The sequence below is a fragment of the Pelophylax lessonae genome (assembly GCF_965119305.1).
Source record: "Pelophylax lessonae genome assembly, chromosome: 1".
NCBI classification, from domain to species: domain Eukaryota; kingdom Metazoa; phylum Chordata; class Amphibia; order Anura; family Ranidae; genus Pelophylax; species Pelophylax lessonae.
The window spans coordinates 297,606,413-297,624,575 of NC_138768.1; the positions used below are offsets into that span (position 1 = coordinate 297,606,413).

The 18,163-nt window shown below is 42.0% G+C and overlaps 1 protein-coding gene across 1 annotated transcript in view; it reads right to left on the reverse strand.

Annotated features, from left to right (window-relative positions):
- Positions 1 to 18,163, reverse strand: part of TCHP (trichoplein keratin filament binding) — a 41,086-nt gene that overhangs the window by 1,386 nt on the left and 21,537 nt on the right. The window contains exons 7-12 of the mRNA XM_082252703.1: positions 16,938 to 17,050; positions 15,732 to 15,798; positions 11,672 to 11,844; positions 6,571 to 6,652; positions 3,415 to 3,600; positions 1,823 to 1,966 (exon numbers count right to left, since the gene is read on the reverse strand). Coding sequence (XP_082108829.1) covers positions 1,823 to 1,966; positions 3,415 to 3,600; positions 6,571 to 6,652; positions 11,672 to 11,844; positions 15,732 to 15,798; positions 16,938 to 17,050 — 765 coding nt within the window. The remainder of the gene's footprint in view (positions 1 to 1,822; positions 1,967 to 3,414; positions 3,601 to 6,570; positions 6,653 to 11,671; positions 11,845 to 15,731; positions 15,799 to 16,937; positions 17,051 to 18,163) is intronic.

The following is an 18,163-nucleotide window of genomic DNA, read 5'->3' on the forward strand; positions in this document are numbered from 1 at the left end:
ACATTCAGTGGAGCACAGGGAAGACCCTGGATGTCTTATTAACCTTTCCGCTGCCAGAGCTGTTTTTGCACACGTTTAAAAAATAATTGATGATGTAAGACCCCCAAACGTTCTATATTTTCTGAAATCAGACACCCTAGAGAATAAAATAGTGGTAGTTCCAAATTTTTATGTCACGCGATATTACCGCAAAGATCTAGGAAATGCAAAATTTCAGTAAAAAACACACTAAAGTGAATTTTAGAGCAAACAATTGCGATAAATTACCCACATTTTTGGTAAAATATAAAAGACTAGGCCGCGCCAAGTAAATAGATACCCAACATGTCAAACCTTAAATTTGTGTGCGCCCGTGCAATGGCGACAAACTCCAGTATCCTATATTTTCTATAGGCAACGCTTCAAGAACCGCCTATAGGTATCAGTTTAGTGTTACGGAGGAGGTTTTGTGCTATAATTATTGCTCTCACTCTGGCGTGCGCAGCAATATGTAACGTGTATATCATAATTAACCTTTTTATGCGTATGAGCCCCTGCATGCATTTACGTTTGTACATATATGTATATGTGGAGGTGGGGGGCCTCAAAATTTTTTGGGTGGGAGATTTTATGTGCTTGGGTGCAACTTTATTTTTTTATCTAAAAGCCCCTGCATGTCTCTTCTGTACTCCATTGAATGTTTTGCAATGCAGATCACATTGCAAAACATTCCTTCCCGGCTGAGCTAGCCAGGGACATCGAGATGCTGCCGTGGAAGTGACATCACGGACGTCACTTTCTGGGTCACAGCAAGAAGGGGAGTAGAGTGGACATCTGCTATTTTGCTCCTGGGCCCACAGATGGGCAAGCGGAGCCTAGTAAGTATGGGGGGGGGCGTGCCAGTACCCGGGGTGTGTGTGAGCAATCAGGCTGTAGTGTTGCCGCCCGAATGCTTTCACCTGAAAGCTAGGAGTCTGCCTGTCAGTTTCACTCATAATCCAGGTGTGTAAACCCCCCACTTTCGGGTCCGCAGTGAAAGGGTTAAAGAGAACCTGTAGGCAAAAAATTATCATATAGGGCAACGTAACATAAACGCACGCGTCGGGGGAACTTATGCACGAAAACGTCAATTGAGATACACGTTACATATCAACGAGCTTGCCAGAGTGGGAGCAATATTTCTAGCACCCGACCTTCTCTATACCATTAAACTGATGACCTATAGGGGGGCCTTTAAATCATTGCTTATGGAAAATGTAGGGTACAAAAGTTTGTCACCATTTCACGGGTGCGTGCAAATCTAAGGTTTGATATGTTGGATATCTATTTACTCGGTGCAACCCCATCTTTTATATTTTACCCAAAAAAATAGGTAATTTATTGCGTTTGTTTGCCCTAAAATGAACTTTAATGTGTTTTTTTACTGAAATGTTGCGTTTCCATGACCTTTGCGGTAATATTGTGTGACATAAAAATTGGAACTGCCACTATTTTCTTGGGTGTCTGCTTTCAGAAAATATATAATATTTTGGGGGTTTCATGCAAACTTCATGCCTAAAATGATTTTTTAAACGTGTGCAAAAAAAATTGCAAAACACGGCTCTGGCGGCAAAAGGGTTAAACTCCGCACAAGTAAACATTTTTAGAGCAATTCATTTTTAACCACAGATTATTTGCCATCTCTAAAACCTTTTTCAGAGAACATTTGCAAAGATGATAAGTGATCATATGTAAAGATCTGAATTTCATATTTGTGTTACCATCAGCACATGTTGGTAAAAAAAAACTCGCTCCCATTTCTACTGTGTACAAAGCAGAAAAATGATCTTAGAAAACCGGTTACCTTTTTCTGATATCCTCTGTGTGTCATGATTTCTGCCTCCTGTTCTACTAAATCTTCTTCTTTTTCTTCTGCCAACTTCTCATCTCGTTCTTCCTCTTCCAAACGCAGCATCTCTTCCATTTCTCTCAAACGGCGTTCGGAAATCTACAAAATGTAATTTGACAGGTAGTGGGCACACAGCAAAACAAGGAACTCAGAACAACTGTTTTCTTTTCAAGGGCCTCCAAGGATTAGCTAACATATTTAGAGCCTTTTTGTATGTCAAACACCAGCTCACAATGACCAATAACCCTTTCTCTACAGCAGTGGTCTCCAAACTGTGGCCCTTTGCTTTCTTTTATCTAGCCCTTGGGACATTACTTCATTCACTGACACCAACAATGAGGCATCATTCCCCCACTGACACCAACGATGGTGCACAATTATTCCCACTGACACAAATAATGGAGCATTTTTTTTTTTTTTTTGTACCACTGATGTCAGCAACCTTTCTACTTCAAATGGCCACAGTCTGCCCCCCCCCCCTAAAGTTTGAAGTATAGTAAACTGGAGCTTTTTTTAAAAAAAGTTTGGAGACTTTTCAATACCCCATTTACTACATTGGAAGGTTATGCAAAGATAAGAGCAAATCACATCAGTGCCACAATTTTGAAGGACATCCAAATCTTTTAATTAGCCATAACCTGTGACACAATTGTGCATTCATGGCCACCCTCTGTCACAAGATCTCCAAAAAATGCAACAGTTAGAATGTATGCCTAGGCATTACAGATTTTTAGACCTAAAACTGTCTCCTCATCTTGAGATCATGTCCCAGCATTTCTTCTTATACCTTGTTCCTATAGCTAGAAATGCCCCCCCCCCTTTTGTAGGGACAGCTGCCAAAATTGAAGTCCCTGCTGACATAGCCACAGCTCCTGAACTAGATCTTTCAAGAGCCCTTCTGCTTTATACAGTGCATCATTGGGCTCTCGGGAGGCAACAGCAAGAGATCAAAGTATGCATGTAGAGTGGGACACAAAGGGCTTAGGACAGGTGGAGTTTTGTAGCTCAACAGGCAGGGCTGAAAACTCTCACTAGGGTTTCAGTGTAGCATAGACATTGTGCTGCCAGTTTGGACAGGAAGAGAGAACACTTTCTGGCAGATCAAACATACACTTTAGGGGAAACTTCACTCCCCCGCCTTTTCTTCTGCGCTGTCCCCCTTAGCTGTTATGCTGGGTTCTCTTCAAAATGTATACTCACCTGTTAAGTGGATCCAGCGTTGGGTTGTGCGCTGCCATCTTGGTCCTCCTCAGCTGGCTGCCTCTTCCAGGTTCAGGCAGCCTTGCCCACAATGATGCTATACAGCTCTGTCCCTCTGCCCCCTGGTTGTCATGTTAATGGGCAACCATGGACTCTTTGAATGTGTGATGGAGGCCTCCCAGGGGGCTGCATGAGCAGAAAATGTCATTCTCCCCCAGGCGACAAGGATGAGGGGGAAATGGGGGATTGCTGTTGGGAAAAAAAAACTGAAATAGCCCCCCCACACACACACAAAAAAAGGAGGTGGGTGGAGGCACTTTGCGGAGTGAAGTTCTACTTTAAGTTACCTGTGTCTCCAGTTCCAGCTTACGTGCAGTCTTCTGCTCCTCATCCTCCTTCTTTGCTCTAGAGGTGAGCTGTCGAACTTCTTCCAATTCTCTGATAAGTTCTTCACGAGACTGTAATGATTCCCTCTGAGCTTGTCTATTCTGCTCTATCTGTTCCTCAATCTGTAGCTGTCTCCCATATAAAACCTGGTAAAAGAAAAATGGAGATTTATTTCTACTATAATCAATCCCAAGGGTGTAAGTATAACCATAGTGAACCATTTGACAGCTATTGTACCCAGCAGCAGAGGTGGGCCAGTACATTCTAGATGCTCAGTGATTTAGATTAATCAGCTAAAGGCATTTACAGTGCCTTGCGAAAGTATTCGGCCCCCTTGAACTTTGCGACCTTTTGCCACATTTCAGGCTTCAAACATAAAGATATAAAACTGTAATTTTTTGTGAAGAATCAACAACAAGTGGGACACAATCATGAAGTGGAACGAAATTTATTGGATATTTCAAACTTTAACAAATAAAAAACTGAAAAATTGGGCGTGCAAAATTATTCAGCCCCTTTACTTTTAGTGCAGCAAACTCTCTCCAGAAGTTCAGTGAGGATCTCTGAATGATCCAATGTTGACCTAAATGACTAATGATGATAAATAGAATCCACCTGTGTGTAATCAAGTCTCTGTATAAATGCACCTGCACTGTGATAGTCTCAGAGGTCCGCTTAAAGTGCAGAGAGCATCATGAAGAACAAGGAACACACCAGGCAGGTTTGAGATACTGTTGTGGAGAAGTTTAAAGCCGGATTTGGATACAAAAAGATTTCCCAAGCTTTAAACATCCCAAGAAGCACTGTGCAAGCGATAATATTGAAATGGAAGAAGTATCAGACCACTGGAAATCTACGAAGACCTGGCCGTCCCTCTAAACTTTCAGCTCATACAAGGAGAAGACTGATCAGAGATGCAGCAAAGAGGCCCATGATCACTCTGGATGAACTGCAGAGATCTACAGCTGAGGTGGGAAACTCGGTCCATAGGACAACAATCAGTCATATACTGAACAAATCTGGCCTTTATGGAAGAGTGGCAAGAAGAAAGCCATTTCTTAAAGATATCCAGAAAAAGTGTTGTTTAAAGTTTGCCACAAGCCACCTGAGAGACACACCAAACATGTGGAAGAAGGTGCTCTGGTCAGATGAAACCAAAATCGAACTTTTTGGCAACAATGCAAAACGTTATGTTTGGCGTAAAAGCAACACAGCTCATCACCCTGAACACACCATCCCCACTGTCAAACATGGTGGTGGCAGCATCATGGTTTGGGCCTGCTTTTCTTCAGCAGGGACAGGGAAGATGGTTAAAATTGATGAGAAGATGGATGGAGCCAAATACAGGACCATTCTGGAAGAAAACCTGATTGAGTCTGCAAAAGACCTGAGACTGGGACGGAGATTTGTCTTCCAACAAGACAATGATCCAAAACATAAAGCTAAATCTACAATGGAATGGTTCACAAATAAACATATCCAGGTGTTAGAATGGCCAAGTCAAAGTCCAGACCTGAATCCAATCGAGAATCTGTGGAAAGAACTGAAAACTGCTGTTCACAAACGCTCTCCATCCAACCTCACTGAGCTCAAGCTGTTTTGCAAGGAGGAATGGGCAAAAATTTCAGTCTCTTGATGTGCAAAACTGATGGAGACATACCCCAAGCGACCTACAGCTGTAATTGCAGGTGGCGCTACAAAGTATTAACTTAAGGGGGCTGAATAATTTTGCAAGCCCAATTTTTCAGTTTTTTATTTGTTAAAAAAGTTTGAAATATCCATAAATTTCGTTTCACTTCATGATTGTGTCCCACTTGTTGATTCTTCACAAAAAAATACAGTTTTATATCTTTATGTTTGAAGCCTGAAATGTGGCAAAAGGTCGAAAAGTTCAAGGGGGACGAATACTTTCGCAAGGCACTGTACCAAATCATTTCAGATAATATATTTTTTCCACACCAATGCAGTTAGTATGCTGTGGTTAGGTAATGTTTTGGAACAGAGCTGTCATAGTGGGGTCATATTTTAAAAGCTGTGCTCCAGGCAAACACCAAAATACACAAATGAAACACATATACAGAACCTGTTTTACTTGTTTTGCCAAAGGGTTTATCTTTCTGTCCATCCAGTTCTGAGATTTTACACAGCTCAGCCATAACCCCAGCCCTGTTTCTCTGCTGCAGCTCAGTAAGTCAGTTTTTATTACTGTCTGTGCCCCAGTTAGGGAGATTCACCCTCTCCATTTGAACTGTTTACTATTATCATTGAAAGTAAAAGAAAATCACAAATTTTGGGTTATTCCCAGAAATATAAGTTTTGCCTATTCAACTTTAAGGGCTCTTTCACACAGGCGGTCCCCCCAATGCCTTCCTATGGGGCAACGGATGTCAGCGGAGACATGTCCGCTGACATCCGATCCGATCCTTCAAATCTGGTCAGATGGAAACCCTATTTTCCATCTGTCCAGTGCATCGGATCGGATGGGATCAGGTGAGAACGGACCGACAGTTCATTCCCATCCAATTCCCCCATAGAGATGCATGGGGATCTGACAGCTGTGTCTCCGCACACAATGTATTTTTTACATTGCATTTAACAGTGCTAAGTACCTGTATTTGACTTGGTATCTGCTTCTTGCTGTCCCTGTACTGTAGAGCTCAGACTGGGTGAGGGAGAAGCAAGCACATGGTGCAAATCAGTTGTTCTGAAGTGTATAGAGCATGCTGATAGGAGTAGCAAGCAAAGTGACTAAACTGACAGAGAGATAAGATGATTAGTCTGCTGCTTATCCTTTCAAAAGAAGGTGTGTGTTAAAGTAGAACAGGCAGTGTTAGGCCCCTTTCACACACTCCATCTGTCAGACGGACTCCGTTTTTCTCAGCGGGGGATTAATCCGCGGATACCCCACAGAGGAGGAGGAGGACTCTGGCCATTAACAACCATTATAATCTGTTGGATTATGTAAAAGTGACATGATATGCTGCTACATAACTATAGTTGACATGAAAAACTAGACTCAAACTCTCTAAAATTGAATTTAGCTCCCATGGTAGAATTTCTACAAAATAAACACTTTTCTATGGTGAAGTGTAGAAATAAACAATGGCTTCAGCTACCTCTTTCATGAGTCGATTTCTTGCGTTCCGCTCCCTCTCCCATTCAGCCTCTCTTTTCTCCCACACTTGTCTGGCTTCTTCTCTGTAGAGTAAGTGGAGTGTAAGCAGGCACAGAAAACTTACTTATTACAATTTCATTGGTTTCCAATAACAAATCAGACAACGGCAGGCCTTTAAAGCCCAACTCTAGCCAAAAAAATCTTGTTTTGTATTGAGTGGTAAAAAGGTAAATCTATTTTCAAGCTTTTTTTTTTTTTTTTTTACAGTCTCTGCCCCAGTTGGAGGAATTTTCCATTCTGAAGTCAGCCCAACCTATACTGATATTTCAGATCTGGTAGGACCTGGGCAGTTACACCCCTAGCAGTTTCTAATTTCATGTATTTCCATTAGTGAGGTCTTCAAGCTTACATTTCTATGCCAGCACAAATGCCTTGGCCATTTTGGAGGTTTGCTCTTTCCATAATGTACAGTATTTTTTATTTATTCCACCTTATGAAGAAGACTGACAAGTTTTAGATTAGGAGCAGAGATTTTCCCATTTCTATTTCTAAATGTTGCCTCTGGACAGAGATCATCTGCGGCCAGTTTGTGTGTGCCAAAAACTCCGACCCTGGGCACAAACCGAATGCGTTCAGTGGTACTCACATATAACTGCTTAGATGAGCGGTTGCATGCAGACAACAGCAGCGCCTGTCATTGATTTGTACAGAATACAAATCTGATAGCCGCCGTTGAAAGCTCCTACTGGTTGCACATAGTGCGTGAAAGCAGCATTTACAACCATCATCTAGATTCGGCTACCCCTGGCTAACATATTGGCCATCTGAATGAAGCCTTAAAGTTTCAAAGTCAAACAAGTAACATGGCAGATCTCAGCATTCACTGAAATCGTATGAGCACATGGACATATCCCAAACTGAAATTGTGAATGCCGCTCAGGTTGTAGGAATCCCAATGAATAAAGCAGACCACTGAGTGCAGGCTAGGATGGAGCTCGTCCCAGCTCCAAACAGCAATATACAGGGAAGAAAATGTCGACATGAGACATACAGTACAGACCAAAAGTTTGGACACACCTACTCAAAGAGTTTTCTTTATTTTCATGACAATGAAAATTGTAGTCCCACTTCACGAGGTAGTCACCTGAAATGGTCTTCCAACAGTCTTGGAGTTCCCAGAGATGCTTAGGACTTGTTGGCCCTTTTGCCTTCACTCTGCGGTCCAGCTCACCCCAAACCATCTTGATTGTGTTCAGGTCCGGTGACTGTGGAGGCCAGGTCATCTGGCGCAGCACCCCATTACTCTCCTTCTTGGTCAAATAGCCCTTACACAGCCTGGAGGTGTGTTTGGGGTCATTGTCCTGTTGAAAAATAAATGATGGTCCAACTAAACGCAAACCGGATGGAATAGCATGCCGCTGCAAGATGCTGTGGTAGCCATGCTGGTTCAGTATGCCTTCAATTTTGAATAAATCCCCTACAGTGTCACCAGCAATGCACCCCCACACCATCACACTTCCTCCTCAATGCTTCACGGTGGGAACCAGGCATGTAGAGTCCATCCGTTCACCTTTTCTGCGTCGCACAAAGACACGGTGGTTGGAACCAAAGATCCCAAATTTGGACTCATCAGACCAAAGCACAGATTTCCACTGGTCTAATGTCCATTCCTTGTGTTCTTTAGCCCAAACAAGTCTCTTCTGCTTGTTGCCTTTCTTTAGCAGTGGTTTCCTAGCAGATATTCTACCATGAAGGCCTGATTCACACAGTCTCCTCTTAACAGTTGTTCTAGAGATGTGTCTGCTGCTAGAACTCCGTGTGCCATTGACCTGGTCTCTAATCTGAGCTGCTGTTAACCTGCGATTTCTGAGGCTGGTGATTTAGATGAACTTATCCTCCGCAGCAGAGGTGACTCTTGGTCTTCCTTTCCTGGGGCGGTCCACATGTGAGCCAGTTTTTGTAGCGCTTGATGGTTTTTGTGACTGCACTTGGGGACACTTTCAAAGTTTTCCCAATTTTTTCGGACTGACTGACCTTCATTTCTTAAAGTAATGATGGCCACTTGTTTTCCTGTACTTGGCTGCTTTTTTCTTGCCATAATACAAATTCTAACAGTCTATTCAGTAGGACTATCAGCTGTGTATCCACCTGACTTCTGCACAACACAACTGATGGTCCCATCTCCATTTATAAGGCAAGAAATCACACTTATTACACCTGACAGGGCACACCTGTGAAGTGAAAACCATTTCAGGTGACTACCTCTTGAAGTGTGACTCTACAATTTTCATAGTCAAGAAAATAAAGAAAACTCTTTGAATGAGAAGGTGTGTCCAAACTTTTGGTCTGTACTGTACATCCCTGCAAACCTTAGGTAAGAAAATGTAACAGGCTCAGCCCGGGTTCCAGCCAGGCCATGCCCCCAGCAGGCTTCACTCCTAAAGCTTCCAACTCAAGTGGTAAGCTCTGGGGCGGAGTGAAACGTGTTGGGGCATGGCCTGGCTGGAGCCCTGGGCTGAGGCCATTACACTTTCTTACCTGGGGTTTGCAGAGCTATGCGGTTCATATGGGTATTTTCTTCCGTGGACACATGAAAATATCTCTGCACTTGTCATCTTTGAGACGATATCCACTCCTCAGCTGTAGGTTAGAGCCCATAGCCACCAATCAGATTTAAGCTTCTGTTAACTAAACGTTACCTTCTGGTGCAGGTTTGAAATAGTAACTGTTTTTACAGTATATTGCATGTCTTAATACTGACTATTCTGTTTAATTGTATGGCCTGAAGAATTCACATAACAAAAGGCTTAATGTGTATTACTACAGTAACCAAGGCAGTCAACAGACATGAATCACTGATACTTAAATGTCATTAGAGCTATATTTATCAGTGAGTACAGAAAAGACAACGTGAGAGGATTACTGTATGATTATGCTGAGCTGTCATCAGGGCTTTTACATGGATTGAGAATGCCTTGCACTGCGCTGAGTGTTAGGGGATAGTTTTTATGCTGCGATTACCATACATAAAATGATGTATACAACAAAAGTGGTCACAGCGCAAACATCAATATGAGCATATAACATTTATTAAAAGCACACTTACATATGGGTAAGCAAAGGGCTGCAAAACTGTGAAGATGGTGAAGCCTTCAGACGCTGCCTACCCCCCCCCCCCCCCCCCCCCCCACCTCCTGGAGTCTGAGCATGACAGCTGTTTGTGCTGGCCGGCTGTGCTGCTCTTCACCATCTTCACAGTTTTGCAGCCCTTTTCTTACCCATATGTTAGTGTGCTTATAATAAATATGTGCTCGTATTGATATTTGAACTGTGGCCACCTTTGTTTTCTACATGTTATTGATGAATCCCAGACCCGATGAGCCCTGCTGCACCACAATCTGAGCCGCCATCCATCCCCACTCACATCTTCTGCTGTAATATATCCCACACTGACTTTCACTATGGCTGCTGATTGATGTATTCCACCCTGATCCATCCCACTGGAACTAAGACTCCATAGGAGTACTGGACTTGGAGACCCTCTGTTACACCTTAAAGTCCCCTTTGGCCATGGATCACTATTCCCAGATTTAAGGTTTGATGAGCCTGAACTTCAAAAAATGATGTATGCATGAGGACCAGTCATTTACCTAGAGAATACAGATGCAGGCTCCAGCCATCATATGAATACATTTACCAAAATGTGGGGGAGTTTATATTATTTTTCCATAGGGGTAAAAATTAAGAACTCATATACATAACATGCATGCGCTGTGGCATGTGGTTTGAACTTGCACTGTAGTACGATGCAATGCATTCTTAAAATGCAGAAGGATACGTTTTTATTACCTTATGTGCAACTCAATGCCTTTATCCTGCGCTGCAAAACACTTTGACTCATACAGCATCAGAATGCAGTGTGTACAGCAACAATTTTTATTTTTGTTCATCGCACACCAATGCAGCATGCCATAGGGCACAAAGGTATTTGTCTTGTCTTTGCACTGGGATGGTAATGGTCAGAGCCAGTCTATAGTTTCAAGTACAGCCAATCTAACTAAACAATCTCCTTTAGATTTATCAACAACTATGCAGTGTGAGGCCTGCCTAAATAATCACTTTATTATATATCCTATCAGGCGAGCCCTTGAACTATAAAGTTGTTAGTACATTTAAATAAGATTGTAAAAACAGATTGGAATGTTTGCAACAAGCATTATAATAGTGTTTAGCGCAATTAGGAATCAGCAGACGCCTTTAAAGTATATGGGACAAAGTCATGTCAGGCAAAGGCTGCCACTTCACACCTTGTGAAAATGCTAGTTGACTGGCTGTTATGCTGACCCTATGGACTTAATATTTTAGGTCATGGACTTGGAACAGGTATGCAGATCAGTAATGTATGAGAAAGGTCAGGAGCCTTTATCTGCAATCTGCATATTTATTCTGGATAACATTGGCCTGGAGGTGGGCTTTAAAGCGGTAGTAAACTTGAATGACAAAAAAAAAAACCTGCAAGACAAAGGCATAATGAGCTAGTATGCATTGCAAACTAGCTCATTATAAATTACTTACCTTAGAACGAAGCCCTGACACGGACCCCCGGACACCGCTGTGGGAGCGGACATGATCCCACGGCGTCTCTTCCAGGTTCCACGGCTCCGGCGCTGTGAGTGACCGGAGCTGCGATGACGTCACTCCCGCGCATGCGTGCAGGAGTAATTTTCCAAAAAATTCCCGGCAAGGAACTCTGAAGGTCCGCCGGACCTTCAGAGCGCATGCGCCGCACTTGTTAGCGGCTGCATGCAGTGGTAATATCTCCTAAACCGTGTAGGTTTAGGAGATATTAATTGTACCTACAGGTAAGCCTTATTATAGGCTTACCTGTAGTTAAAAGTCAAAAAAAGCGGTATACTACCGCTTTAAAATGGGGGGCTGCTACGGTCATTTGAAGTGGTTAGGTTTTGGGATTAGAGCATTTTTTTTCATGCCAAAAACAAAACTCCCATTCTTTCTTTTAGTGCCAGGAATAATAATTTTGTAAGAATAAAAGCCAGTTTTTGCAAAGGTTTCAGATTTTGGAAGGAAATATTCAGGTTCACCTAAACATAGTATCGATCTCTGCCTCCCTCTGTCTCTCCAGACGAAGCTGCTCCTCAATAACACGTTTCATCCATGCTGCATCAGCTGCAGCTTGCTCCCTTCTAGCCGATCGCAGACGTTGTTCTTCATCTTCCTTACTTATCAGAGCAGAGAGGATTTTCATGTCCATTTCCTGCAAGGAATAATGTTACAATTAAAGATATGGTCATGGTGCAAAACACACAATCAAAATGGGGGTCATTTAATCTGTAAAGTTCTGCATGGTAGATATTTCACCATCGTATTCTTATCTCCCCTTCCACAATTGCCTCTCAACCTGACACCATGCCCAGAGAACAGGCAAATAAATGTCTACATATGTTTTATGGTTATTGTGTCATGGATGTCAGTACTCATACATTGATGTTGTCCATATGAGGAGGTTTTTATGTACTGTAGGCAATTAAAGTAGAAGTTCATTTTTAATTTAATCTGATTATGAGGAGACAACGTTGTCTTTTTATTTGGTAATGGGTGTAGTTTTTCAATTTGACATTAACACTACAGTGGGGAAAATTATTATTTTATCCCCTGCAGATTTAGTAGGTTTGCCCACTTACAAAGAAATGAAGGGTCCATCATTTTTATCATAGGTGTATTTAAATGATAGAGACAGAATATCAACCAAAAATCCAGAAAAAAACACATGATACAAATGTTATAAATTGAGTTGCAGTTCAGTAAGTGAAATAAGTATTTGATCCCCAAGCAAAACATGACTTAGTACTTGGTGAAGAAACCCTTGTTGGCAAGCACAGAGGTAAGAGGATTCTTGTAGTTAGTGACCAGGTTTGCACACATCTCAGGAGGGATTTTGGTCCACTCTTTTTTACATATCTTCTCCAAATCCTTAAAGTTTCTTGGCTGTCTCTTGGCAACTCGAAGTTTCAGCTCCCTCCATAAATTTTCTATAGGATTAAGGTCTGGAGACTGGCTAAGCTACTTCAGGACCTTGGAATGCTTTTTCTTAAGCCACTCCTTTGTTGCCTTGGTGGTGTGTTTTGGGTCATTGTCATGCTGAAAGACCCACCCCTGACCCATCTTCAGTGTTCTGGCTGAGGGAAGAAGGTTCTCATCCAAGATTTTACAATACATGGTCCCATCCATTGGCCTCTCAATGCGGCAGTCGGCCTGTACCTTTAGCAGAGAAACAGCCCTAAAGCATAATGTTTCCATCTCTGTACTTGACTGTAGGGATGGTGTTCTTAGGGTCATAGCAATTTTCATCCTCAAAGTACCAAGTCATGTTTTGCTTGGGGATCAAATACTTATTTTACTCACTGAACTATAACTCAATTTATAACATTTGTATCATGTGTTTTTTTCCATACTTTTGGTTGATATTCTGTCTTTATCATTTAAAATACACCTATGATAAGAAATTATAGACCCTTCATTTCTTTGTAAGTGGGCAAACTTACAAAATCTGCAGGGGATCAAATAATTATTTCCCCATTGTATATCTATTTTTTATTGTGATGATTAAAAGTTGTTTATTTTTGACTAAACCTGGTCTATCCTGTTATAGTCCTTAGAGGTAGCCACCGCTGCAGGGGGCTGGACATTCTTGTCAACCCACTGTGACCATTTCTTCTGCGTTTTTGGGCTACATGAAACTACACACATTGTGTGGAATCCAGACACCAGTTATTTGATTGCTCCCCATTGTCTATAATTAAGAGATCACAATATAAAGGCATACCTCATTTTAAGTACACTCACTTTACATACACTCGCGAGTAAGGACACAGCCTGGTCAGCTTGGCATAGCACTACTCCCAGTTTTTAACATTGGCGTCTATGGGAAATCTTGGTCAGCTTGACATGGCACTGCTCCCAAACCATAAGAGACAGGGATACCAAACTTAGGGAGCACCGGGAGGGGACCCAGGACTATAACATATCCTATTTGTGGCTGGCCAGCTTGCCTAGGTAATCTACCATGTCATAGTCCTGAATCCCCTTAACATGCTCCCCAAGCTTGGTGTCCTTGTCACTTATGGTTTGGGAGCAGTGCCATGTCAAGCTGACCAAGATTTCCTATGGAGCTAGTGTAGTTACATGCATTGAGAAATTAAAAAAGGTATTGCTTCACTTTAAGTACATTTTCATTTTACATACATGCTCTGGTCCCATTATGTACTTTAAAAGTGAGGTATGCCTGTACATACATTTTGTGAAACTGTTCAGCCCCAAGCTGAGCTGTCAGCGGCGGCATCAGTGTGTGGGAGTGTGCAGGAAAGGCAGCCGACAACGGAAGCCCAATAGTTAGTCTATAGGTGACGTCACTTCCCAGGCATTTTACAGCCATTGTTTGTTGTCTCTTCCACACAGCATTGGCCGTTGGAGACCGGACCGGCTTCGGAAAAGGTAAGTATAGCATTTTTGCATTACAGGGTTAGATAGGTTAGTCTTAGAATGTGGATGAGAGTAGATTTAGAGATAGTTAGGCCCCTTTCACACATACAAACGTTTGGTTCATCAGTTCAGTCACGTCAAAATGTATCAGTTTTCCTTCCGTTTTTTCATCCGTTTTTCATCCGTTTACATCCATTTTTCGTCCGATCCTTTTTTTGATGGATGAAAAATAAGGCATTCATCCGTACCATAAAATGGACATCCGTTGTCATTTGGGGCTTTTCCACTGCTTGGAATCGAACGGTTCGGCTCGCTTTTGTGCTTTTCCACTGCTGGTACCACATAGTATGGTGTAGGAACGGTTCGGTACGGTACGGCGGCGCTTTTCCACTACATGGAACCGAACGGTACGGCTCTCTAAAACAGTACCACCTCGATTGTGGTTCCAAGAGGTACCATACCGGTACCATATCCCACAATCCTTTGCATGCAGTCACTACGAGCCACTGATTGGTCAGAGAATCATTGTTATCCCACCCACTTACTTTAGTACTACTTTAGTGGAAAAGCAAACCATACCAAACCGTACCGAACCGTTCCAACACCGTACCATGCAGTGGAAAACCAAACAGGGCCAAGCAGGGCCGAGTCAGTACTTGCAGTGGAAAAGTGCCAATTGATTGTCCATTTTTCATCCATCAACGGATGGATGAAAAACTGACAAACGGAACGTATGTGTGAAAGGGGCCTAAGTTTTAGGTTGGACTTCCAATTTAAGTATCATAGAATGTTTGTACAAAGCTGTACTTATATATATTGTCTTTGTTTTCTTTTTAAAGATGTTTCTCTTATCTGCACAGCCATGCTTGAGAAGTTCGACTTTGTTCCAAGAAACATGGCGAATGAACAAAAACATTTACATATGGAGTACTTATGTTAATATTTTTTAAGGATATCATAATGAACACCATTTTTCTTTGTGCCTTTGTAAAGATTTTTAAGCTTTTGCTATTGAGAGGCTTCTTTTTATCAATATATAATTTAAAATTGAACTCCAGGAATTATCTGTTTTTTAAACAGGGCCAGCTTGGCTACATAATTATTCATCTTTCACATACAGGGGGCTACCGAGAAAATCTTGTATTCATTGAAAAAAATACAAGATGTTTGGTGAATGATAGAGGTAGAGGTGTGAGTGACTTCCTGTGTTTAGCGTGAAGACAGCGAATGGCTCCAGGAACACCAATAGCAGGACAGTGCTGACTGAAATATAACACAGGTTACTACAGTGAATTTCAACATCCCCAGTTGCCCTCTGGATTGGACACATGGATAATTACATGTAACCAAGCATTACCAATGTAAGTTTAAAAAAACAGATGATTTCTGGAGTTCACTTTTATGAGAGAAAATATTTTTTTTACAAAATGCTGTCTATAGTTACTGCATGCCATATAACACCCCAACTGCTTTACAATGGTTATGCTACACCATAGATAGTGAGCTCTATAATGCAGGCCTTTCCTTGGCCAATCCTATCAGTTCAGATAGCTGAAAAGCTGGGTCCAGGCTGTTATACAGCCCTTAAATGTGCAGGCCAGATACAGAGCCTAAAAAAGTATAGCTTGTTTCTTTTCTAAGTATATTAAGTATATGTCTTACCAGTTCTTCTTGTATCATCTGGGCTCTCCTCTTCATCTGAGCTGTATACTGACGACTCAAGAAATGACTAAGAAATAAAATATCATTTAATGAAGAGTTATTCTGGCCTTTAGTTTCCGGTTTATTATTTTTATTGCAAGAATAAAATTAGTGTACATTCAACATACAAAACAATTTCTATACACTCTAATAACAAGTTAAAGTGGTAGTAAATGAAGTATTTTTATTTTTACCTAAACATCAGCTTATAATAAAGCTTTCCTGTAGGTGAAATTAGTATCTCCTAAACATGCACCATTTAAGAAATTCTATGGAGCAGCAGCCGGTAAAGTCTCTGCATGCGCCCTATAGGAATGCCATACCTCTGATGTTCCTTCAAAGCCCTGTCCCACGGACATGACTCCACCATGGCTCGGCCATTCAAGCAGCCACAGCCCGCGAACCCGGAAGGAAGCCTCAGCAGCAGTGACAATGTGCTACTAGAGGGCTTCATTTCAAGGTAAGTCTTTTATAATGTGCTAGTATGCAATGCATTGTAGCATATTATGCCTTTACCTTGCAGGGTATTTTTTTATGTGAGTATTCAAGTAGTTAGCAACTTGAGCTTTAACATTTGGAGCAGCATATAATGTAACAAACAATAGAGCTCAGAGAAGTCAGCCTCGGGTCACGGGGAAAAGTGTGCTTAAGAGCTCCGAGGTACAACACATGTAGTGTAGGCCGATGTACATGAATGATAAATATAGAGCCAAGAAAGAGAGTATAGAAAATTGGGGAAAATGAGAAAGAATGGGGAGGGAGGAGAAGGGGCCAGGACTCCCAAGATCAAGGTAACACATATCCACACTGTGTCTGGCCTTTAGTTTCAATCAGTCTTACACATCACTTAAAATATTACCGTCAGTATATAAGTACCAATAAAACAAATCGTATTGTATTTCTTATTCCTGACTTTAACCACATTATCAAGCAAACTGAACCAGCCTATTAACTCTATACAATATATTGAACTATGGAATCTTAAAAGTATTTTGGGAATAACAAGCAACAACTGTTTATAAAGGAATGACCTAGAAAGTCTATACTGATCCTTGACTGTAATAGCTAGTACCACAATATTACCTTAAATGGAATACTTGGGTCAATCAGCCGTTAAAATTTTTACTGCATTGAAAATTGTATGAATTTATATATTTCTTTCCATACCCAAGCTCTGTTTTTTTCTGCCTTTCTTCAGTCTTCCTCCTCTCCTCCTGCAGCTTCTCCACTTCCCACTGCTGTCTTAGTAAATCTTCCTGTTCCTTCTTTAGATTCTGAGCCTGTGTAAATAATATGGGAGCATATTATAACCCAGCACAAATGAAAACAGAAATTGTAGAAAATCTCTGGTGAAAACGTCCTGGGTTCAACAGATGGAGAGATGTAAAAATAATTCAGATATTGTCCAGACAGTAGGGCAAACTAGATCTAAAATAAACTTACTAATCTGATACTCTGAGCAGCACAGTGGCTAAGTAGTTAGCACTTCCGCCTAGGGTCATCGGTTTGAATCCCAACCACCTGACTGGCGTTTGAGCCAGGCTCCCTATGCCGGTGTGGGCTTCCTCCAGGTTCTCCCTCACTGAAAAGGCATGATGGTAGGTTAACCCCTTTAGCCCCGGAAGATTTTGCTGCTCAATGACCAGGCCACTTCTTTTCACTTGGCACTGTCCAAATTTAACTGACAATTTAGCGGCCATGCAATGCTGTACCCAAACGAAATTTACGTCCTTTTTTTCCCACAAACAGAGCTTTCTTTTGGTGGTATTTGATCACCTGTGCGATTTTTACTTTTTGCGATATTAATAAAAAAAAGAGCGAAAATTTCCCAAAAAAATCGACATTTTCTAATTTGACCCCTTGCCGACCGCTCACTGAGCTGGTACTGCGGCAAAGTGGCTCGTTATCGTCCAGCGACGTAGACCTACGTCGCTGAACTCCTCCCCTTGTGGGCGGCGCACGCGCGCTGCCGGAGGCTCGCTCCCGCTGTGTCTGAATATTCAGACACAGCGGGAGTCAGGCCAGGGGAGGAGAGGCGGTGATCACCGCCGCTCTTCCCTGATCGTCGGGGATCGAGTGAGGAGATCCGCCCGCTTGTGTAAACAAAGCGGGCGGATCTCCTATGTGACAGATTACAGGATTCAGCATAGCTGAACCTGCAATCTGTTTCTGTGTCACACAATCCCCTCCCCCCACACACGTCAGTAAGCATGAGGCATACATTTAACCCCTTGATCACCAATAAAGTTAACCCCTTCCCTGCCAGTGTCATTATTACAGTAACAGTGCATATTTATAGCACTGATTACTGTAGTAATGTCATTGGTACCCCCAAAAGTGTCAAAAATGTCAGTTAAGGGTTCGATCTGTCCGCCGCAATGTCGCAGTCCCGC